At 32.7% G+C, this 24,699-nt stretch overlaps 2 protein-coding genes across 3 annotated transcripts; both read left to right on the plus strand.

Moving 5' to 3' along the window:
* The first annotated feature begins 6,687 nt into the window (after positions 1-6,687).
* On the plus strand, positions 6,688-8,886 carry LOC134686612 (transmembrane protein 267-like). Its single transcript, XM_063546289.1, has 2 exons — positions 6,688-7,120; positions 8,451-8,886. The coding sequence occupies exons 1-2, from the start codon at positions 6,821-6,823 to the stop codon at positions 8,787-8,789; spliced, it is 639 nt and encodes a 212-aa protein (XP_063402359.1). The 5' UTR covers positions 6,688-6,820; the 3' UTR covers positions 8,790-8,886.
* Positions 8,887-12,959: 4,073 nt separating this feature from the next.
* LOC134688482 (uncharacterized) lies at positions 12,960-23,989 on the plus strand. 2 transcript variants are annotated; one of them, XM_063549240.1, is made up of 2 exons: positions 12,960-13,572; positions 22,773-23,989. In XM_063549240.1, the coding sequence occupies exons 1-2, from the start codon at positions 13,462-13,464 to the stop codon at positions 23,931-23,933; spliced, it is 1,272 nt and encodes a 423-aa protein (XP_063405310.1). In that variant the 5' UTR covers positions 12,960-13,461; the 3' UTR covers positions 23,934-23,989. The 2 variants fall into 2 exon arrangements, with proteins under 2 accessions (XP_063405310.1, XP_063405311.1); XM_063549241.1 differs by lacking the exon at positions 12,960-13,572 and adding an exon at positions 20,692-21,103.
* Positions 23,990-24,699: the final 710 nt, after the last annotated feature.

Below are 24,699 nucleotides of genomic sequence, written 5' to 3' on the forward strand. Positions count from 1 at the left end.
GGGATCGAATTTGTTGTTTTCGCTGGAGCCTGTTGTGTGTATGGCACGCTCTTGCGGTCTGGGCGTCTTTTTAACTTTTCTTTTTTCAGCTTGCTTTCTGCTCTACTCTGCGCTTTATACATCTTCTTCTCGTCCTCGGAATCTTCAGCGAGTGGATTTGTAACGTATTCCTCTACCACGCGCCAACCCGCGTCTGAAGAATCTGCAAGTTTGATGAGCTTTTGTCGATTTTTTATCAAGTCCATACCTTCTGATTTTTTTCTTTTTGCACTGTTGATATTGGACTGCGTCAAGTTGTCGGTCTCAAATTCTGCATGCACTTCTCTGATTTTGGCGTACACTTTCTGGTTGTGTTTGTGTTGTTCTTCGTTCCCCCTCTTTCGGAAGTTATAACTGTCGGTCAGTGATTCGTCCATCCTAGCTATTTGCGTGTCCGACAGCACTTTCTGGTTGTCCTGTATCCTTCTTTGGAACCCTTCTAAACGTGAATCTAGTAACGTCGTCATGCTGTTCAACATCTGGTCCTGTGTGGATTGAACGGCATTCTGTACTTCTGTCTGGATAACTTGCTGTAATTTGGCGTCCATTAGTTTACACGGTCAATACGACGGCTAGAAGTGAAGCTACCACAGAAAAAACACCTTATATATGACCACAACTCAGTCCTCTGATTGGCTAAATTTCTTCGGCCTACCGAAAATTGACGATTCCCATATCGAGAATACAACATTTTCCCGCTATACTGATCGAAACGCGGGAAAATATTAGTATTTATAGTTTTGAGATATTCATTTTCATGAACCATATTCGTACACATTGAATTTGATAATATTTAACAAGAAGAGCCATTGCATTTTACAACAGATAATTTGTATTACCCGCGTACCGCTTTTGGTAACCGTTACTCATACAATTCAATGACTATATTAGTAATTTTGTTAATAACTGCATTCATCAAGGGGTTTATTCTTTTCTTGTATATTTTTAAGACATAATTGAATAGAGAAGCAGAAGGATTGGGAAAGATTGGTGATACGCAGATTAAATTGGTTTAAAAAAGAGAGACGAAAGATACCAAAGGGACAGTCAAACTCATAAATCTAAAACAAACTGACAACGCCATGGCTAAAAAGGAAAAAAGACAAACAAACAATAGTACACATGACACAACATAGAAAACTAAAGAATAAACAACACGAACATTAAATCCTCTGTTAACATCATTTCAGGCAATCTGAACAATGTGTTGTTCTTTGTTGATTGTCTTGTTTTACTTCATATGTTAGATTTGAAGGAGTCGGTTAATAATCGGGGTTGATGTTCTATATTGGATTTTTGTCGATCCTGTTACCTCGAGAAGGCATACAATTGTATTCCTATCAATCCAATATAGCATATTAAAGTTTAAAAGTGACTTTGTTTTTTTTTTATTTATTAGAAATGATGTATAATTGCATTTTCGTTATTAAATTTGTCAAATGAAACTTTCTCAAATATTTTATAGGATGCTCAGCGTTTTGTGTTCACTGTGCTGTTCGGAGGATTTAGAGAGATGAAGGGAAAACGTGGAAGTGTGTTTCTCTACCTTACCACATTCCATCAAATATATTTACCACTTGTGCAGGATAAATTGAAAGTAGATATACTGTGAGAATAACGAAAAGAAAGTCATCGATAGTATAATTAGTTTGGTAAATTAAAACAGATTTACATTTGCCTCGGTACACATTTTTTTCTGATCAAATATGTATACAGCTTGTATTGTTTATCTGTATGAAACTATCTCTGCTTTAACTATATCGAAACTTGTCATTTCTTCTTTTTTTTAATATAGCATTATCGTGCATATTGTAATATAATATTAAAATATCTGTAGAGATTTTTTTTTATATTTGCCTGATAGTTGTCTTTTCTTACGGTGGTAATAATAACTTTACTGCCCAATTCATGCATTTAAAAGGACACACATGTATATCCACAACATTTGGATTTGTTTGAAACAAACATTCAAAACAATAACGAAACATCGGAAATACAAAATTTCAACAACATTATTAATAGATATAGGAAGATGTGGTGTGAGTGCCAATGAGACAACTCTCCATCCAAATAACAATTTAAAAATTAAACCATTATAGGTTAAAGTACGGCCTTCAACACGGAGCCTTGGCTCACACCGAACAACAAGCTATAAAGGGCCCCAAAATTACTAGTGTAAAACCATTCAAACGGGAAAACCAACGGTCTAATCTATATAAACAAAACGAGAAACGAGAAACACGTATATATTACATAAAAAAACGACAACTACTGTACATCAGATTCCTGACTTAGGACAGGTGCAAACATTTGCAGCGGGATTAAACGTTTTAATGGGCCCAAACCTTCTCCCTTTTTCTGAAACAATAGCATAACATCACAACATATAAAAACATACGATAAAATATCAATTAGCAGACTTAACTCAATCAAAAAACGTATGATTACACAAAGAACGAATAAATTTGATCTGCGATATCTGAATACAAATGCACAGTTAATTAAATATTAGAGACAAACAGTCATGACCAAAAGGCTATCAAACAAATTCAAACACACTGAGAAATATTTAACCAATCAATGATCACTTTAGAAAAAAAACGGTTTTTTATAATCTTGAAGTTTATACAAATGTTGTAAGAATAAGTGAAAAATTGAAGATATTACAAATAATCAAAGCTGGTATACAGCCAAGATCCGTATAAATAAAAAAATGACAAAAAAGCATTATAAACAGTATTAATGTCTGTTATAATCTTGTTCATTGTTCTGAGACGTTGGTTAATACCAGGAATAATAATTAGGTGAAATAGAACGTAGGTATCAACAACAGATGGTTTAACACTAGGCTAACACGATACTAGATTCATTCAATATGATAAATTGTTCTTTATGTTAAATAGTCTGGGGCCAGTAACAAGAAGCATTCTTATGTCTTACGAACACATAAAGAGCGTTTTAAGATTTAAGAGTGTAACAAGACCCAACCTCAGACCTATCTTAGAATGATTGACAGCTCTTAATGTTTTGAAAAAGTGCATGATTTAAAAACGATTCCTAAGTATACCTTAAAGCAGTCTTACTAATTCCAGTAACACAAAATCATTCTTAAAATTTTGTCAGTTATTAAGTGTTCTTAAAACAAACTTAGCAACTTAGGGATGTACCAAGAAAAATTCGCAATAGCTTCTCCTGATATTTTTTTGTAAGAGTGGTCCCGACAGTAGTGATAGATGAGGAGAATGAGCCTCAAATCTTGGACGCGAGATGCGAGCTGTGCGCATGCGCTGACGCTATATTTGGGCCTTAGCATAGACGCTATAGTTGACTCTGGAATCTGAGGGTATGACTCACAGGCCCTATTTAGGCCATATTTAGGCCTTCGAGCAAACACGAGCGCTATAGTTGCACATGCGCGCGGACGCGAACACTATATTTGGACCTGAAATCGGGACGCGAGACGTTATAGTTGGACCAAGCTACCCTCTACGGTGGACGTTACGTCACACCATTAAAAGTGGACGGTATACCCTCCAAAACGAACGCGAAGTTTTCTTTGCTAAACGCTTAACCAACTCCTAGATAATAAGTCTGCCATAATTCTGAGAGAAAAAAAAATATGCTACCTCTTAAATAAGTAACTGCTTATACATGCTCATAACAACTGTAAGAATTCACCAAGATTACTATTTATATAAATCAAGTAAACTGTCAATCAATAGAGTAGGCGGTACTATAAATAGATGCACGTGTAAAGATAATTGAATAAAAATGTTTGACATCATATATGAAATATTTATCTTTTTTTTTTTTTTTTTTTTTATCTTATTAACATGATAATCGTGAAACATTCAGTAGTATTGCTTTTCGATTTCTTTCAACCACTTAATTAATATCATATGGCCCTGATTAAAATGACACCTCAAATAATTAGATGAAGAGATAAAGCACAACTGGTGATTAAAAATGAGTATCTTTATACACTTTCTTTTCAATAACATGTTTACCGGTGTACACTATTTTATCTGCTTCTAATTTACGGTCAAAAGCAACAACTATAGAAATATAGTCTGTGACATGAAATATTCATCGTTTCACTTGTTTTTATAATAGAACAAGTTGCTTAAAAAAAGATAATACGTGAACCTTAGAACTTTTTTATTATAATTATTAATTCAACTGTATAAGAAACTATATATCAGTGTTTTCTTGGCCATGCCTGTGAAGGATGGTAGTTTCTCTTTATTATAAATCAATACAATGTTGGCATGCTGAGAGAAGTATTAAATTTAAAGCAAGCAGAAATTTGTGACCTTTTTCATTTTCAAACCATCACTTCTAGATTTCTACGGACGCCATCATGAGTTGGTTGACCGTTATGTAATATCCGTTATACAGATGATATCGGATATGTTCCTCATGTAATAATTAATATCCCATTCTCTTTACACGAATGTGACCTACCGAATTAGACTATTTATTGGCTTCGTAATAGAATGACCAGCACGACGGACGTCACACGTGGAACAGGATCTGCTTACCCTTCCGAATCACCTGAAATCATTACCAGTTTTTAGTGGGGTTGGTGTTGCTGTTAACCACTATTTGTGACATTTTTGCCTATTTTGTCTGTTTTGTTCACACATCGTTTTCAATATAATGGAATTTGATAAGACTGTCATACAAGTGTGAGGTTTAGCGCTAAAACCCAGATTCAATCCACCATTTTTTTTTTACATTTGAAAATGCCTGTAACAAGTCAGGAAAATGACCGGTATCGGCCATTCGTTTGATGTGTTTTATCATTTTATTGTACCATTTGATTAGGGACTTTCCGTTTTGAATTTTCCTCGGAGTTCAGTATTTTTGTGATTTTATTTTTTGTTAGCAGGCTTCAGACCACAATCAGTTCCCTTTGGTCGTGGTCTAATTATCATATGAGGTATTTAATCGTAAGTATTCTCACTACTGTTTTCTTTGAAATGTTTAATATTTAAGGGGTCCTATCAGTTGCATATATATTAAAATAAGTAAAACATGTGGGGAAAAATTATTGTTGAAAGTGAAAGAAGTGATTTGGCTGAAATGAAAATAAGGTAGAAGTTGGCCACCGTCATTTATTCAAGATTCAAATCCTACCATATGCATGTAAATAGGGCTCTCAAAAGAAAAAGCACTAATGGATTGTCCTGGGACAAGCATTTTTTATTATAATAATAATGGTCTATAAGAAGTTAAATCAAGGATTTGTATAGTTAGAAGGTTCTTACTATACAAATCCTTGATTAAATGTATTTCATGTTTGTTTTTAATTCAATTTGACTTTTATTAAAAATGCATTGTTGCAAAGGGGAAGAATAATGGTGGTCTGAGGCTAGAATTGTAACTGGAAGTATTCTCAGATATGTACCTAGCAAAATTGAGAATGGAAATCGGGAATGTGTCAACCCGACCATAGAACAGAGAAGTGTTTTTTTTTATGTAAAAATACACGTCCACGCCCACTCTTGTTTTTGTTATATGTATTTCTATTTGTATCCATCTGATGAGTTAAGCCTTTTTCAACGTTTTTTTTTAATAGTTTGTTTTTATAATGTGCTGGTACACCACTGTCTGAGGTGATGAAAGGTTAAAGCACTCATAAACATGTTTATAAATATCCTTTATATTTTTCGAAAAACTAAGGATTTTCTTATTCCAGGAATAGATTACCTTAGCCGTATTCGGCACAATTTTTTTTGGAATTTAATATCCTCAATGAGCTTCAACTTTGAACTTGTTTGGCTTTATATTTCGATATGAGCGTCACTGATGAGTCTTATATAGACGAAACGCGCGTCCGGCGTACTAAATTATAATCCTGGTACTTTTGATAACAATTTTACCCCGCCACATTATTCATGTGCCTGTCCCAAGTCAGATGTCTGTAGTTCAGTGGTTGTCTTTGTTTTTTTTTGTCATATTTGTGTTTCGTAAATTGTTTATTAGGCCGTTGTTTCCAATTAAATTTCTTCGTGTCGGGACTTTTATAGCCGACCATACGGTATATGTTTTTCTCATTCTGGAAGGGCTTACAGTTAAGGGAGTATTTAGCACTCACAAACACGTTTAACCCCGCCACATTATTTATGTGTCTGTCCCAAGTCATAGAATGTTAAGATAAAAGTGAGAAGATGCTCTTAGAACTTGCTTTCAGATAAGAAAGGACAAATGAGGTCACATAATTTGTTTTCTTGCTACCTATTAAAATACAATACAAACAAATTAATTTTATTTATTGATATGTTCAATAGTATGTTAAAAATCTTGCAAAATAAAATTAAAAAATACACAGAACATTTATTTGAATTCCATTTTTTTATTACATTAGTTACATATGTAATATATAAATTAAGGACTTTCACTCAGTCAATACGTTAGATTATACACGTATTCGCATGTATTCACAGTCGGACTTCGTCCTTGGTCAATGTAATCTGAACATGTCAATTATGATAACGTATCGACCTCTTCAAAAATACTAAATTTTGTTTAATGCTAAGACTTTTCCCCCGTTTTTCTTTTAAGACTCGAAATCCGGAATGAATCCGAGACCGAGTTTAAAACCGAACTTATTATGTGTCGGAAACATCCGTTGTAAACAAATAAAAAGTTCATGACATACCAATTAGTAGTTTGTACTTTACGATCATTCTGATGGGATGTTATAACTTCTAAATTTCGGATGGTGTCCTTTCTTTATATTCATGTCACACATAATGAATCGTCTTAATGTACAGTGATGACTTTCACACTCACAGTTATACGATGCGTTTGTTTTGAGCTCATCTTATTTTCTGTTTGTTTGTTTGGTGATAAATATATTGGAGCATTTGGATTTTCTATATTTGGATTGAGTAACGAACTTTCTAAAGCTTTACTGGATAACTTAACGCATGGATTTGTTGGATATTTCACTTGGGCGATTATAGTAGATTTGTCGGATTGCGGAAAGGACCTGATCGAATGTTCCGGATCTATGATGTTAGCAATGGTGATCGATATAGACCATTTTATTGCTGCAAGATCTATTGAATTGAAGGTATAACTATGCAATGTGAAACTTTAGGTTGAACTCCTCTGTATATTTAAAATAAATCCAATCCAATATTCTACAAATCATGCCAATACTATGTCTCTGGTCTTAATAATCATAGACACAAATACAAATACAAATATTTTTATTGGCACAAACTCATTAACAACAAATGGTTAAGACACATGCACTAGACATGAAGCCACAAACAATTTCAAAATGTTCTGTATGCCCATTCAAAAATAACAGACCATATGCAAAACTCATCGTACTTTCGTCATTATTCAGGTTAATTGCAAGGTATGAAATTAGAAGGGGCCCACAGGCCAAAGGCTCCTGAGAATTTGGTGTGGGCTACTTAAATTTCTGCTTATCTTGTATAGGACTATATATGTTGGCTACAATATTTAAAAGCAAAAGCTGTGGGCTACCTTTGCCAAAGTCTTAAGTTTTCCCCGTCTTAACCGTTAATTAGCCCAATGATTAAGGTATTCGCAAACTTGATGTACATTTGTACCCAAAGTACTTTACTCTACTCCTACTTTAAAATACCATTTCCTTCAGTGTCTTTAACAAAGGGCATGCACGTAGTGGCAAGAAAACAGCTAGCATATCAAACTTCAAAAATTAGATCATTGTGTCTAAAACGATCGTGATACACTGCATAACTTTAAAGAATACACATGATGTATATGTACATTGTGTACGAAAGTTGAAATGATACACCAACAACTTTTTAAAGTATTATAACATATTCATGTTAATATTACTACAGAAAGGGTATTTTAGAAAAATACCAGTGCTGACAAAGTAATTAATAATCTCTTCTCAGTATCCGTCCTAAACATGATATACCTGCCTAATTACACCGACGACCGTATACCAACAGAGATGTAGATTGCGGCCAATGTGATACCATGGATACCGGGTAACTTTTCACAAGAGAACAAACGACACAGATATTAAGTTAACAACAATAGGTTATGGTTTAGTTTAACATTAGTTTTATTCTGGCAGATCTAAATAGAGGTTATAAAAGAACTGACCCTAAATAAATTACGACAGAGAAATAAATAATTGCATAAAACTGCATACACCCCGGCAATTGTGAAATATGAACACAAATCCATTTGATAAAAAGAAAAGAACACAAACTCGGAATACATGTACACTAGCTACATTTTGTACATGTATCAACCTATTGAAATCAGGGGTACTTATCATATGTTGTATATGTGTAGTTGAAGGTGAGTAGTAACTTTACAGACTGAATTTTTCGTATGTACATGTACTTTAGTATGCAGTAATTTAATTCATCTTTTTCATTTTCTTGCAGTCTGCATTGTCACTTCACAACCGACCAATATTCCATGCTTCATCCATTATACCTGTAGCTGTTGGTTGTATTTGGATTATATCACACCTGCGCTCTAACGACATTCTGAAACGTCTTTCATTGATATTTCTCGTTGCGTGGACGTCACATCACGTACGAGACGGCACGAGACGAGGATTATGGTTTCCTCCATTCGGAAGTACTCAGCCTTTACCTAAGACAACATATTTAATTCTGATTATGTGTTTGCCTTTATTATTACGAAGTGTGCTTTATTTGACTGTGCAAAGACAGAGTAACACCAACCCTTCTATACAACGTGAACTGGTAAAAGTGTAACACCTGATTAGGTTTATAAAATAAATACAGTATGTTGAATTATCTCAGGTGTGTCAGCAATTCCTCAACAAAAAAAATATTACACGCCATACTTAAACATGTTTTGTTACTATGTTGATCAGAACTTTTTACTTCTTCTCGTTTTAAAACAGTAATGTTGTAATAACTGCAACTCACGTTATTGAATAACAACAAGTTGAACATACCTAATACATAACATAACAAAGTAGCATAAACTGCCATAGTTTACCATAGTGCAATGCATCAGCGATAGAAATTTGTTTAACCAGTTGTTCTAGCTTTGATGGTTACAATAAGAGGATTATTGCATGAATATTGTTGTATTTTTAACTTCATAAAATAAATATTACATTTACAAACTCGAGCAATATAAAAACCTACTTCACTAAAATACATGTAATAACCCTAAAATATACCAAAAATATAAAAAAAAGTCTGTAGTCGAAGAAACTTTTGATTAGATGCTAGTAATAAATTGTATACAGTAGCTGCTCATGTGATTTTCACAGAGACGACTTTCCATCAAATACAAAAAAAGGTAGAAAGTTAGCAACTATATATATATATATATTTCTGTACGACTTTAACAATGACCAAAACCTATACCGCATAGCCAGCAATACAAGATTATTTGACACATCTGCATCGAAGGTCACCGAAATGTGCAAGATGTTGTTAAGTAAAACAACTTCCGTATTAGTATAACTAGCATATTAAAAGCTGTCATTAGAAGACAGCTTTATATAGTTTAGACGTAATGGTCTTATTATCAATGTAATATTTTTTCTGGACTAATTGGTCATCAATCAATAAAGTAACATCATAGCAGACAAGACCTTTGGTATAGAAATGATTTCTGTCGAGAAAACCTAGCTGAGTTTGGCCCTTGCATGGGGTTGACTGTTGAATGTATGAAAACACATCCGTCTATCCATAATAAACTGAAATGGTGTTTATAAATCAAGCGCCGTAATGCTCTCTAAACTCAGAGCAACACGGCCGATAGCTCTTCCGAGAGAACCGTTATGACGGCTATGCTGAACTCTATATCTACCTTGTCTATGTTGCTTTCACAAGTTGCAGTCAAAATTTCATCAACCCCCTTTGAAGGTGCTTCCACACGTTATACCGACAAATCGTAACGCATGAAATATTTCCACTTTTACGTTATATGGACATTCAATCGATGGAAAATGATAAATAAAGTAGCTACTGCTATTGCTGTATTACGTCAGAAGGTAAGGACTAATATTTGTAATTTACGACTTTCTCAAATTTATGATATATCTATACAAAGAAGTCTCATGTTATATCCAATTGTATTGTTTTTAAATGTGTTCGTATACACGACAGGTATAAAGCATGATATGTTATAACCAAATTATGTCCAACAAATAATAGGAAAATCATATCAAGGTGGGGAACAAATTATGAGTACGAAACAAGATAGCATGGGCATGGGAGGACTTATGTCGCACTATTGGAGAATTGTGGGTGGTATGGATCTTCTTATATCTTAATAATTAATCAGAACAATTAAGAAAGGTACAGTGTAGAGGTTATTACGGAAGCGTATTAGGGACATTTAAAAAATAAATTTGGCAGTGAAATTTATTTCAAAGTCGAAATTTTGACATTTCAAATCTCAAAATTTCGACTTTAACTCGAAATTTTAACTTTTCTTATCTTGAAATTTTGACCTTCTAAAATCTTGAAATTTCGACTTTTTTTTTAACTCGAAATTTCGACTTCTTTTAAAATCAAAATTTCGACTTCTTTTTAACTCGAAATTTCGACTTTTTCTTAACTCGAAATTTCGACTTCTTTTAAACCCAAAATTTCGACTTTTTTAAAACTCAGTATTTATACGTTTGCGATTACCACATTCACAGTCATTTATATCAGCGAGGCGGAGAGCCATATACATCATAAACTTCATAAGCATATTTTAATAAACTAAACCATTTTAAAGAGATTATTTAATTTTAGATAGAAAATCTTGTTCTTGCCAAAGAATAAACAAAATATGTTTCAGGTTCAAATACATATTTCAAGTCTGGACTTCAGATATGTGTACCAAGACAACCCCGCTATTCCGACACACCTATATTACGACATTCTTTTACTCAACAGTCTAATATATAAAGACAAGGGTTAATAGTTGTGTTATAAGAATACAAACTTCCAAAACTAGAAAAAAAAACTGACGGCAGCTCATTGTTCATTCTGAATATGCATGGCATTTTTGGCTACTTGATCTACCATTGTTTAAACAAGGCAAAGTCAGTGACTTGCTATTGGTATACCAAACAGGCCTTTGAAACTGTGATGCTAAATGTTCTCAGACCTAATGATCCTATGACAGTGTCGTGGAAACTAAAACATGGAATATGGGGGGGGGGGGGGGGGGGGGGGGGGGACTCTGTCAACATGCATGTTCTTTACGAATGATTTCTTCAATATTAAATGCTAATCCATATCTTAATTTAAGTACAAAACCAGTTTCTGGATATAAATTGCCAAAATGTGTGGATGACGCTTAAATAATTTGCGTCCATGTCTACTCCTTCTAAAATTGTAATCACTGTGAATGAATACTAAAATTTTTCGAGATTTCAACAGTGGAAATTTTGAGATCAAAGTCGAAATTACGATTTAAGAAAAAAAAGTCGAAATTTTGAGTTTACAAAAAGTCGAAATTTTGAGTTTAGAATAAGTCGAAATTTCGAGTTTTAAATAAGTTGAAATTTTGAGTTTAAAATAAGTTGAAATTTCGAGTTTTAATTAAGTCGAAATTTCGAGTTTAAAAATAGGTCGAAATTTCAAGATTCTAGAAAGTCAAAATTTCAAGATTTTGGAAAGTCAAAATTTCAAGTTGTAGTCAAAATTTCGGGATTTGAAAAGTCAAAATTTCAAGTTGTTGTCAAAATTTCAGGATTTGAAAAGTCAAAATTTCAAGTTGTAGTCAAAATTTTAGTGATTTGAAATGTCAAAATTTCGACTTTGAAAAAAAAGTTCACTGCCAATTTTATTTTTTCTATGTCCCTAATACGCTTCCGTAGGTTATCCCTTTTCTTCATACAGTATACATGCACCTCTGCAAAATAAGCAAAATTATTCAAACATTTGAACTTTAAATTCTTTATGATAAGGATAAAATGAATAACTTATCCATAATTCATAATGTAAGTCGAGAAAAGCCTTGTATTCTAATAAAGACTTTTGAAATTTTACAACTTTGAAATATAGTAATGATAAAATCCGTACCATTTAAATGCAAATGATTAAGTCAGGTTGAAAGACAGTATATAAAAGACTGTATAGATTTTGATAGATAATAACCTTAAGGTGTTGATCAATAAAGTTAGCCTTATTTCAACACATATGTCATCTTTTTCAATCAAATATAATATAGCTACAAATAACGTATGAAGTATAGATAAGCTATTTGAGGCCATAATATTTCTATTACCTGTTTATATGGGTTCTGTATCGATTTGTCAGGTGACATATGAAACTAATTAATGAAATAGCTGCATCTAATGATTCTAATTTTCAAATGTCAATATCATCAACCTGAAATAGCGGAAAAAAGAGAGTTTATAGATTTTTAAGTGTACCAAAAATACAACTAAAAGAATCGAACTAAAACCATTAGGTTTTTATTTCCGTCATCTGTCTTAAGTTCAAAATATTTCAATTAAAATTAAATGTATACGATGGCCAATAAGCTTGAGAGGCAACACTTCTCTTTGTTCTTGGCTACTATATATGCAAAATGTATGTCTGTCTGTTCAAAAAATGGTATGAAATAACCGTCAAGATTAATGCAGTATTAATCAAAATTATTCAAGGATTTTTTTGTAGCAGTACAAATGTAGTTTCGAAGTGTTATAATAAAAAAAAAAACTATTCTCTTAGTTAAAGTGAGTTTTGTCTAGCTTTTTAGTCAATAAAAAGTCGAGAATATTTATAGAAAAATCTAATAAATAATGTTACGGCCTTCCGATAAACAGCATGTGATTTAAATGAACAATTCTATTGATTGGGAATCTTTGTTGTAACATAAATCTCTTCACAAATCTTAAGTTATAATACTTGTAATTAGGACATTCTAATTTAAAAACCCGTAGATTTAAAAATTAGACCTTTACAATACGGGTTACTTAAAAGATAAGTCCTCCTTTGTGTAAAAAGTATCGATATTTTTCAATAGGCTACGATCAAATGAATAATCAACCAAAACAGATATATTCCAATGACATTCCATGGTGTGGGTATATTCTTACATTGTTTTGTGACATGACAAACACAATCACTTGTATTGGATGTAAAGACGTGTGTGTATTGGCAAGAAACAACCAGATGATTGGCAAGAAATAAACAAACTAGACGTGTACACGCAAGGAACTATTATTCAGATAATAAGAGACCTGTCTTTTATGTGTATACTGATCCCCGACATGAGATAATGTCATATTTGGAAATATTGTGTAACAGCTCTAATGTATGAGTAGCTATTTACATATTTCTTTATTAATTCTTCAAGATCTTTTGAGTGACAAGGATACAGAAAAAGCTTGTGATATTCAGAAGTGTACAAGAAATACGCACACAATAAATAATTGGCAGATTCAGTAAAAAAGACATCATGGTTTTCGTCAGAAGAACGACGACTGTGAGTTATTCATGGACACCACAGTACCAGCAGCCTCAGAGAAACAACAGGACCAAACTTCAATATAGAAAACCTACTAAATCGGTAAGATATTATTGTCTTCATACAAAATATGGTAATACTAAATCTGCACCAGAGAAAACCTACCAAATCGGTAATACGTTGTTTTTATATTCAATATGTTATAAACCAAAGGAACAATACAGAAAACCTACCAAATCGGTAAGATATTATTTTCTTTATAACACAATTTTATTAATAATATAATACTTAATTATTAAGAGACCAGCTGAGGACCACTTCGGGTTCGAGATTTTCTCGCTGCGTTGAAGACCTATTGGTGGCCTTCGGCTGTTGTCTGCTCTTTGGTTTGGATGTTATCTCTTTGACATATTCCCCATTTCCATTCTCAATTTTATTTTACATACTAACTCTGCACTACAGAAAACCTACCAAATCAGTCTTAATTTATTCTATATGTTATGATACTAAATCTAAAAGAATACAGAAAATTAACCAAATCTTTTATATTTTATTTGAGAAAACAACTAACACACAATGACTAATGTACAAACGAAATATGTGAGGATTTTTAAAAACATCGCTGATTAAATGGCGGATCAAATGAATATTAATTTAAACAATTTAAGAGTATTTTGATCCATCAAAATCATTCAGGGGAATAGTTAGATGAAAGGCAAGTTATCGTACGTGTTTGGTATTTACTAGGAGGTTTTATAAGAAACTGGACAGCTGACCAAATAGAATGATTTGCAAAGTAACGATTGAAGCCTATAAATACACAGATAAAGACTATTATTTAATGAAAAATATTTTCAAATCAATTGTAATTCAAACATTTTACCATTAATATCTATGAAGAAGCACTCGACTGTTAGTATGGTGAATACCGCTTTTCGGGCGAATATGCTGTTTTATACAAAATCCAATTAATATAGAAAAACCTACTAAATAATACCAGTTTAAAACAAAGCGTTTTATCGCTCACTGTAATGAAACATTTTAAGTGTTATTCATTACTTTCAAGAATTTAATGTCAACATTAACGATTACTTGTTCGTTTATGACTTAATTTTTATTTAAGATAGTATCTGGTTTTTTTTTTTGTCATCAAATTATAGTTTATAAAAGCTTAAAATATCATAAACCATACTTAAAATGAAGGAGTCGAAACATAATAGATTAATGTTGGATCTATTCGGGTTATTGCCTGACCACGACTCTCGATTGTACGTGTCGTAGTTAAGAATAAGTGTGACAGGTCACTCCAATGTAGTAATCCTATTTCAATAAGTTTACACATACATGTTTTATATTGAATAAGCCTGGATTAGTGTAATACCTCATTGATCATATCTTTTATATATATATTTTTGTGTAAATGGAATTCACTTTTTAGAAATCTTAGACAAAAGGACTACAAACGACTTATGTCAAAACTAATTGTATACAATTGTTCGGAAACGTAACATCTCTTATTATAAATAGATATTTTTAAGATACCAACCATGCATGAATATGAAATACAAAAATGGTCATCTTACTTGGGTAGTTCATATGATGACCAATTCGTTTGATCGTTTGTTTCTTAAGCACCAAATACTGCAAATTACTAAACAAAAAACAAACTTATTGTTTTACATTGTTTTATCGGGGCCTGTTACAGCTGACGATGCGTTATGGGCTTTGCTCATTGTTGAAGGCCGTACGGTGACCTATAGTTGTTAATGTCTGTGTTATTTTGGTCTTTTGTTGATAGTTGTCTTATTGGCAATCATACCACATCTTTTTTATATTATGTCTGACACGGCCCCTTTTACTTGTGCCTGTCCGACAAATCCCCGCAAGTAATTGTATAAAGTAATATGTTTTTGATTGTTGTTGTCCGGGGAATACTATGGCATCTTTGGCAGTTTCAGCTGTTTATTTTTTTAATAATATTAATACTTCAGATTGATAATTGCTATCTCAACGTCCTGTGGAAAACCTTTCATGCAAATTCATTGCGAAACCAAATGAACGTAATACAATGAATAGTTTCTGTAAGGTGGGTCTATTGTAATGAAATATGGGAAATTAGGAAAAGAAGTATAGTATGCTAGTTAGAAGCAGACATTTTGCTTTGCATCTACCCCTCATATATGTTATTTAACCTGCAGGGAACAGGACATTTACCTGAGACATTAACTTTATTCCATGCAAACGGTCGTGGCTCCGTATTTATAGTCCACACAACCAATCGAACTGAGACGATTAAGAGCTAGCCCCCTGACAAATTTTAAAGAAATCTGTCTGTTGTTGAGGATTGCATGCATTGACCTGACGATGTATTTGATTCTATTTTACTTTGTATATTGTTTTCTGGTTACCTTTTATACCAAACTTATGTTTTAGCCTATACAGAATGCATATTACTAGTATATTATTTTATTTTACTTATATTGAATATCTTTCAGAAAGTTATATAATTGTTAAGATTTACCCATTTCTCAGTTTGTAAATCATTATAAAAAGTGAAAATAATTCGTAACTTCTAAAATACTAACGATTGTTTCACAAAGCGCTATATTTGATGAACTAGTAACAATTTATATCTTCCTAAGAGTTTAAATGCTTTAAAGAAAACGCTATAAAGTATCACTTATACATATAAATCTTATTTTTATGACCATTTATAACGCCATTTATGTTGATGTCCGTTTATTGTTAATAATAGCTGACAAATATTGTACATGGTGTCGGAATAACATCTGAAAATGGAAGAAAAGTAAGTTGAAAATAGATATCTTAATATGGAGATGTAATGCATACGTCCGTCAGATGTAGCAATTTTGCGATTTAAGAATTTTAAGTAGCAAAAAGTACATATAATTGGCAACAATGTACATGTAGTTTTTATCAATCGGCTATCAAGCTCTACATCGTTCGGACTCAATCAATCGGCCATCTATACCGAATTCCAAAAACATAAAACAAATAAGCTTAAACCTTACATATTCAAATAGACTTATTTCTGATTTGGAACAAAAACATCAACATGTGGTGGAATTAAAACTTTTTTATGAACTTTTTTTAAGATGTAACCCTTTTAAATCTGGGAAGTGTGATGGATGAAAGTTACATCATAAAAGAACAGGAAATCAGAAACAGCAAAATATATTGTACTCAGAAAAGAACTGTTTAAAAGATAAGGATAAATTAAACATTCAATAATTATTCCTCAACAAATTATGTGGTTATCTCTTATGTACGAGATGTCGTTTTAATATCGGTTGCAATCTTTCGTGAAAGATTCATACAGCGCCGTTCTGATAGCTTAACTAAATCAAAAATCTTTAAATAATGTAAACAATAACTCCACATATTTGTAAAGCTTGTTGAGTAATGCTGTTTCTAAATAGATAACGCCAACGTGCAAAGGCGTTTCATATTACTTCTTTTGATTATCAAAATTCATCGATTAATCAATTTAGCGATCTTGTAGGGAAAATATTATTCAGAATGCATCAAATCAGAAAATAAAATTGCTCTCAGAATATATCCGTGAAAAAAAAATGTTTTAATGTGTAAGACGACAATGCTTATCTTCAAAAGGGGGCAAATGTAAATAAAGGCATCAGTAGTATACCGCTGGTCAAAACTCATAAATCCATGGACAAAAACAATATCGGGGTAACAAACTAAAACTGAGGGAAACGCATTAAATATAAGAGGAGAACAACGACACAACACTAAAATGTAACACACACAGAAACGGACCAAGCATCAGACAAAATCCCACGAGAATAACAAATATAACATCAAAACCAAATACATGAATTTGGGATAGACAAGTACCGTGACACGTCTTATCGCAATGTGAATTTACACTAAAAAATAAGAGAAACCAAACGGCGCACTGTTAAAATGTAACACACACAGAAACGAACTATAATATAACAATAGCCATATTCCTGACTTGGCACAGGACATTTTTAAAGGCAAAAATGGTAGGTTGAACCTAAACCAAATTTACAATGAAAGTGCGATGTTCTGGATTTACCCTCATCAAACCCAAACCCTTAAAAATTGAGTGTCCAAGATGTATAAGTCCTTGTATTTGTGAGGAGCTATATTACCAGCTTACAAGAAAATCAACATCAAGTATAAAAAAAAATCCAATACGCTAGAAAACGAAGCCGGATTAAAATATACATGTAAGAACCAATTGGGTACCAATAAGAGGGGGACGCATCTCATTAGAAATCCATAGTATGATCAAGAGATATCACACAGTTGTTAGTTCCACTTATAGAAATGCTGTACCCCCCAACCCCCACTGATTATTCTTTCCGATGAATGTAACCTTTCATAATTGTACGAGATACATGTACTGATGGATAAATGGTTTGTCAGCACCTTAATAGTATACATGGATAAGATAATACAATTTTAAAATATTTATAACATACAAATTCATAAACTGTGAATTCGTAGGCCATGCGCCTGTTGTCAAGATAACGCCACAACACATACTGAGGTTATCTTACGAGTACATGTATCGGATTGATTTATTGGACACTAATTGTAAATTAAGATTACAAATTTGAAGAGCAGTTTGAAGTAAATATAAGTATGTGGTTTATTGTTAAATGTAATAAATTATATTTCTGTCAATACCATTAAAACAGAGATAAGTATTGTGAATGTATTACACTTGAAGTTCATGTACCTGGAATTTCTGTTACAAGAAACTAGACTTCTAAGAAGCCATCGGTTTAACACTGGATAATAACTGGTCACAATTTATCATTTCATTGCATTGCTTAACTTTCAGGGGATAAGATATAGCAGTTCTAACTTGAGTAATTTGCATTCCAACTCCGTTGGGCAACGGTGACCTCAGATGAAACTAGATATTCAATTCTGAACCCTTTTATTATATTGTTTTACTTGTATTCGAACATCTTTGTGTCAACATCTTTTGGTTCTACATCTCTTTATCATCAACTATATGTGAACATTTCTGTTTCATCATCTCTGCATCAACAGTTCTCTGTTTTAACTTCTCTATGTCATCATGCAATATAAGATAACCATCGCCAGGCGCTGTTAAGTATGTTAATTGGCATATATACTATATTCTTTGTGTCATCGTCTTTGTTTTAACTTTTCTGTGTCATCATCTCTGTGTCAACTTCTCTTTGTCATTATCTCTGTGTCACTTTCTCTGTGTCACCATCTCTGTGTCATCATTGCTGTGTCAATATCTCTGTGTCAACTTCTCTTAGTCAACTTATAAAAAAGAAGATGTGGTATTATTGTTAATGAGACAACTATCCACAAAAGACCAAAAATGACATAAACATTAACAACTATAGCAAATCTGTGTCAACTTCTCTGTTTTATCAAATCTGTGTCATCATCTCTATTTTAACTTCTCTGTGTCATCATCTCTGTTTTAACTTCTCTGTGTCATCATCTCTATTTTAACTTCTCTGTGTCATCATCTCTATTTTAACTTCTCTGTGTCATCATCTCTATTTTAACTTCTCTGTGTCATCATCTCTGTTTTAACTTCTCTGTGTCATCATCTCTATTTTAACTTCTCTGTGTCATCATCTCTGTGTCATTATCTCTGTGTCAACATTTCTGTTACAACATCTGTGTATCAACAATGCTGTGTTTAAGCATATATTCATCCCTATTTAAGCATCTCTGTGTCAATATTTAAGTTGCATCATCTCCATGTCAACATTTATGTGTCAACATTTCTGTACTTATTTCTGTTTTATTTTGTCTGTGTCAATATTTCTGGTCACTTTCACTACATAAGTCATCAATCAATATAACCAATTATATGTGTTATGCGGTATAACCAAACTATTGTATATATATATATATATATATAACATCCTAACTGTAATCACCTTTTGGAATTTAAGAGTTATGCCAGTTCATATCGTAAATAACTATTTTTATTTTAGCATATCTTTGCGGTCTTTGCGTCGTGTTTGGAAATTTCAAATTGTACCAGCGTCTCTGATGATCGCTTTAACTGGGTTTTTCTTAATTTTGTTTGTAACAATTTAAAGATTTTGATAGTTTTATTATTAGAATAGATTAAAAATTGTCTGATAACATTAAAGTTTGGTTTCATAACCAAGCTTATACACTAATAAGGGTGCTGGTTTGAGGTCGAATATACCATAACAAAGTCAGATAAACGAGAAAGTGGTTTTTTTTATCATAGAAACAATGATTGTCGCTATTTATGCTTTACGTTCACTTTGATGTGTACTGTACTCAAAGAAATCTGCATATTATTATTTTTATGTTTAGAAAATCATTTTCTAAATTACAGACAACTTTGACAATATTTCCTCACTAAGTAAACCTCGTGATTAGAACCTGCAGTTTATTTCATAATTCAAAAAGCTAAAGTAAATCGACTTGCAGTGATATATTTACATTTCATTCTTCAAGTGGATACATTTCGTCTTTTAAAGTTGTCACGTGTAATGACGAATTAAACATACTGCTACTTCTCCTTGATTAGGTATAGTACCAAAGTTCGACCAAAGTTTGAAAGAATACACAATTTAATTTTATTTTCAATATTAAGATAAATATCAACCTACTTTGTAATCAAGGAGGAATTCTTTCATTAATCATAACAATAACCAAAAAATATACATGTCTTTACAATTTTACCGTTCCGCAAACATTATTTGAAATTAAAATCATGTTCCAAATCCATGACTAATCATTCGTACAAATAATTATTTAAGTCACTAGTTCGATGTACTGAGTAGTTGAGAACAACTTTAACTTTTAAGACAATTATACATGCATTAAATCAAATCATTTTGAACAATCCTTAAAATGAAAGAAATATTGACATTGAAATTGATCAATCCAACATTCCATTAATGATACAATCCAAAGCACTTCCTCACAACACTTCATGCAATACTTTATCGAAAAAAAAACACTTATCAGGGGAAAAAATGAAAAAAATAAATATTTGTCTGGCAGATTTCGTAAATTAATATTTGGTCTTGGATATGAGAATTTAGACATATTGATTTTATCACTAACGGAAATAATATTGACCCAATTTTAAACAATTTAACCATCTAACCATAGAAAGTTCTAATGAAAACAAGACAGTTAATAATTTATTAGACTTAATAGAAATTTAAAACCAGGTAATTTTGTCAATGACAATGAAAATATTACTGCACACACAAAATGAACTGTTAATTCATGATGGAACCAGCTAAGTAATACACGGAAGTGTTAATTTTTGCATATATATTCGTGATTTTAAATTTGTGCATTTCGTGACATTGTGGTCCTGAAATGTGACTTTACTTTTTGAACGAACATTTGAATTATATTCTTTGTGTTCGGGATTAGGTTTGTCAACTTAAGACAATACATTTCTACCAATCTGAGACAATGTCTTGAAGGATTATTTTCATTTTGTGACTTGTGACATTGAATTTCTATTAAAATGTCGGAGTTACAGTCTAAAGTGAGATTTTCATTACCGCCGGTTGTTCGGCAATACGAGACTGTTCTTGTTTCAAACAAACATATAACGTTAAAGGTAAGTTTGATAAGACTAAAGCTCATTTCTCCTCACGATTGGCGGTTTTATTGAAAGACGGTTTTACTTGACATTTGGTGTTTGTATTTATCTTCATGATTGTGTCACATCATAGTCGTCTCTCTTATCGTTACCTCGATCGGTATATGGTGAAAAATGATCTTAAATTAGGAGGCACAAGATACTATAGGACAATTAAAAAAATATCAGCCAAGGTTAAACCGACATAAGTATCATAACATTCAATAAACGAAAAAGTTCGAAAAGACCAATAACAGTCTACGAAACACTACATAAAAGACTGGAAGACCGAGCAACACAAACTTATCAAAAACTGTTGTGATCGCAGGTGCTTGAATGCGATCATTCCCAGCTATACTTTGTTAGTTAGTTGGGTTTTTTTTTATATGAAAGTTCATGAATTTGAAACTGCAAACAGCTAAACTGACAAGATCAGCGTGGTTTTTCTAAATGTATGCAACTTTTAATGGGATTATATTTTTTTCTATACCATATGATGCGTTACAAAATATGCACCATTAGTACAATATTTCAATGTATTCATAATTACAGAACCACTACTTTTGACACAGTATGTTAGTTTAATGTGATTAAAATCTGTTCAAAGTGTTGTATTAGTGTATAAAGATTATCAAGCATGGGAACTGCTATAAAAAGTATTGAATTGAAATGTTTGATCACATAGATAGAAATCAATGATTGCCTGTGCTACATATAAGGCCCAACTGTCAATAATATGTTGATAACATTGTTTGATCCATAACATAAGGTGTTCATATTGTACAGTAGTATTCTAAATCCAAAGAAATGTAAAAAGAAAAAAAAAAGAAAAAAAAATGGACAAGTTATTTGTAAAATACAGTAATGATAAAAAAAATAACTTTCCATAATTATCTTTAATTTCCTTACTACAATCTTATTAGTACTTAAACTTGTTTACCGGGCCGTCCTCCACATTTTGATTTATGTTTTTTTCATTTTATTTCATATTATACCAATATATATATATGTCCGCGATTAGTATTATTTGTGGTATATTCTGATTTTTCACTTTAGTTTTAATGATGTAAAATGTAAACATCTTCTGACATCAGACTCAGACTTCTCTTGAACTGAATTCTATTGTGCGTATTGTTATGCGTCTACTTCTCTACATTGGCTAGAGGTATAGGGGGAGGGTTGAGATCTCACAAACATGATTAATCCCGCCGCATTTTTGCGCCTGTCCCACGTCAGGAAATTCTGGCCTTTGTTAGTCTTGTATCATTTTAATTTTGGTTTCTTGTGTACAATTTGGAAATTAGTATGGCGTTCATTATCACTGAACTAGTATATATGTGTTAAGGGGCCAGCTGAAGGACGCCTCCGGGTGCGGGAAATTCTAGCTACATTGAAGACCTGCTGGTGACTTTCTGCTGTTGTTATTTTCTTTGGTCGGGTTGTTGTCTCTTTGACACATTCCCCATCTCCATTCTCAATTTTATTCTCCGTCCATATTACCAAATAAAGGTAATAAAAGTGACACGGAAAAAAGATCAAGAGATGTAGTGAAAATTCAATTTACAGTGCCGCTGTGTTAGGGAAAACTCAGTTAACAGTGTACCTGTGCATGATAATGTGCTAATGATATTTCGTTTTCTACTTTCAGCTAACGAGAGCGAAGACATTTGATTTTGTACAGAAGCAACATAATCCCGTGAGAACTATCACGAGACAAGAGCCAGTAAGCTTAAGCTTAGATGATATATGCCATCTTGCCGAACGAGAAAGATTAAGTTACTCTGCTAAAACAAGAAGGGCAGCTGTTGAACTTGCACAGAATAAAACTCATAAGTTTCAGGAATACGCTCCAAGTCGTCCGCACACAAGTGCTAGTCGATATATGCAGGATGTACGAAGAGATGCAATGACACCAAAGAGCATCCGAAGTGAACCACTTCCGTCTCGTGCCAATTCTCGTATTGGTGCGAATGACATCGACGACGATACAGATTCAGTATATCCTATTAACTATTTAGCATCTCTCCCTGTGGGAAGGGAAATTTGTGAAATCATAGGACCTCAAGTGTGTAGTCAGTGTAAACAAGATCAGTCTAGACAAATGGGATTATACAAGTGTGATCAATGTTTCCCAACATTACGGATATCTCACGAGAACATGACTACAGCTGCCGTATTACAAAGATATTTACCAGATTTAAGTGAAAGTGATATTCAAGATAAAATAGCGAAAGGTGAAATTGCTAAGCCAAGACTTTTAAAAAAAAGACTCGCAATAAAAGACTATCAACAGCCGAAAAAGGAAATTCAAAAAATAGAAAACGATGATGAAAACGAAAATAAAAACAAAAACAGCAGCAATAACAACAAAACTAGTTTGAATCGATCTCCGTCGATGTTTTTTGTAAATATCAGAGATTTAAATGCAAAGATAGTGTCTGGGCAATTACACCGTGCAATGGGCTTTTCTGAAAAAGTTCAAGAAGAAGTTTTAAAGCGTCAAGAAAATCGACGAAAGCGCAGTACGCCTACACCTACAAGGAAACCGGAGTCGGAACCAGTTGCTGAACAAAAGGAGAGAAAAGCTATATTTAATCCAGATATTCTTCTCTCAGTATCGATGCAAGTAAATGAACCTTCATTTTTCGCCGGTTCAAAAAAAGAATATGAACTTCCTGAACGTTTACCGGACCCTCTTCAATTTGCGGATATTCGAGAAAGAAGGCAATTGAGCTCAAAAAAAGACTTTCCATTATGTGAATTAGAGGAAGAACCCGAAGATGATGAAGTAGCTGACATAATGAGTTGATGATAACGTTTATAGCTTCCTATGCATCCCATATTTCAATAAATAAATCTAAAGAAGAGTTTTTGTACATGTAGGTTAATTAAAAAGAAATTTCAAAAATTAAAAAAAAAGAAAACAGTATTGTTTAAAAATGAGATCGAATAAGCCGGTGAAGAATTGTATACTACATTTAATGACTATTTACATCGCAGTTAAAAAGCCAACAACATTAGCTAAATGTTGGAATCCTATTTTAAACACCAAATTTTCAAGCTTTGTTTCACAAGATTTTGTTTTTTGTACTTTGAAATCAAAGAATACACAGGAAATTAGTGATGGTAGGAAAAATGAGTGACTCTTCTATGTTTTTTCATTAATGCCCTCTGGGGAAACTGTCCTCAGCTTTCTTATCCAAAAACTTTCCCGAGCAAGTCTGTCGGCCTTTGACCAATCCTCGTTGTGATCTATGATAGTGATGGTAAGTTTTTTAAGATCAGCTTGGGCATGCCCATGTGATCTTAAATGACGACTTACGTTATTGTTAGCCGCAAAGACCTGTTACAGTACAAAAAGAAGAGGCGCAGCAAAATAGTTCCATTTGTGTTAACATACAATCCCGCTTTTTCAAACCTTTCACGTTTGATCCGTGCCAATTGGCAAAGTATTGCCAATCACCCAAAATTATCCAAAATCTTTCCCGATCCTCTCGCTTAGCTTTTCGGAGACCAGCAAGTCTAAAAGACTTATTTGTAAAAGCTGCCGTCTCCTCTAATAAAAGCTGTTCAAC

The sequence above is a fragment of the Mytilus trossulus genome, chromosome 10, assembly GCF_036588685.1.
Source record: "Mytilus trossulus isolate FHL-02 chromosome 10, PNRI_Mtr1.1.1.hap1, whole genome shotgun sequence".
Classification (NCBI taxonomy): domain Eukaryota; kingdom Metazoa; phylum Mollusca; class Bivalvia; order Mytilida; family Mytilidae; genus Mytilus; species Mytilus trossulus.

Excerpts from the sequence above, each read along its gene's own strand:
- LOC134686612 (XM_063546289.1), top strand. The coding sequence starts at position 6,821 with ATGACTTTCACACTCACAGTTATACGATGCGTTTGTTTTGAGCTCATC. Across the intron at positions 7,121-8,450 it reads CAAGATCTATTGAATTGAAG|TCTGCATTGTCACTTCACAA; the intron begins GTATAACTATGC and ends ATTTTCTTGCAG.
- LOC134688482 (XM_063549240.1), top strand. The coding sequence starts at position 13,462 with ATGGTTTTCGTCAGAAGAACGACGACTGTGAGTTATTCATGGACACCA. Across the intron at positions 13,573-22,772 it reads ATAGAAAACCTACTAAATCG|CTAACGAGAGCGAAGACATT; the intron begins GTAAGATATTAT and ends TTCTACTTTCAG.